The sequence below is a fragment of the Fukomys damarensis genome, unplaced genomic scaffold (assembly GCF_012274545.1).
Source record: "Fukomys damarensis isolate Sample0158 unplaced genomic scaffold, DMR_v1.0_HiC HiC_scaffold_13, whole genome shotgun sequence".
Lineage (NCBI taxonomy): Eukaryota > Metazoa > Chordata > Mammalia > Rodentia > Bathyergidae > Fukomys > Fukomys damarensis.
The window spans coordinates 8686006-8686550 of record NW_022900925.1 but is presented as its reverse complement, the minus strand read 5'-3'; the positions used below and the strand labels follow the sequence as shown (position 1 = coordinate 8686550).

General features: G+C 69.0%; 1 protein-coding gene across 1 annotated transcript in view; it reads left to right on the top strand.

The window, feature by feature from the left end:
* Positions 1 to 545, top strand: part of Ntn1 (netrin 1) — a 197874-nt gene that overhangs the window by 13406 nt on the left and 183923 nt on the right. The window contains exon 5 of the mRNA XM_010615024.1: positions 87 to 509. Within this exon, the coding sequence (XP_010613326.1) occupies positions 87 to 509 (423 nt within the window). The remainder of the gene's footprint in view (positions 1 to 86; positions 510 to 545) is intronic.

Sequence of the window (545 nt, the reverse complement as noted above, 5' to 3'; positions counted from 1 at the left end):
CGCCCGCGAGAGGTTCTCCGCGGTCCGGCGCGCGGGCCCCTCAGCAGGGGCCAGGCAAACTTTTCTTTCTCTTTTGCCCTCGCTAGAGGTAAAGTCCCGAGCACAGTCTCAGCGGGGACGCGATCGGGGGCAGCAGAGAGGGACCCCAGGCTGCGAGACGAAGGGGCAAGGGACGTGCGGGGTTGGAGTACCCCCGAGCTTTCCTGCGCCTGAGATTTGGGGTGCCAGGAGGGTTGGCTGCGAACGGGCGGACGGGAGCGGGGATGCCCTTCGGGCGGCGGGGAAACCGAGCGTTCGCCCTCCACCTCGGTTCACCGGCGAAGAAGAAGGGGAGCGGGAGGGACCCCAGGCTGCGAGACGAAGGGGCAAGGGACGTGCGGGGTTGGAGTACCCCCGAGCTTTCCTGCGCCTGAGATTTGGGGTGCCAGGAGGGTTGGCTGCGAACGGGCGGACGGGAGCGGGGATGCCCTTCGGGCGGCGGGGAAACCGAGCGTTCGCCCTCCACCTCGGTTCACCGGCGAAGAAGAAGGGGAGCGGGGAGCGGG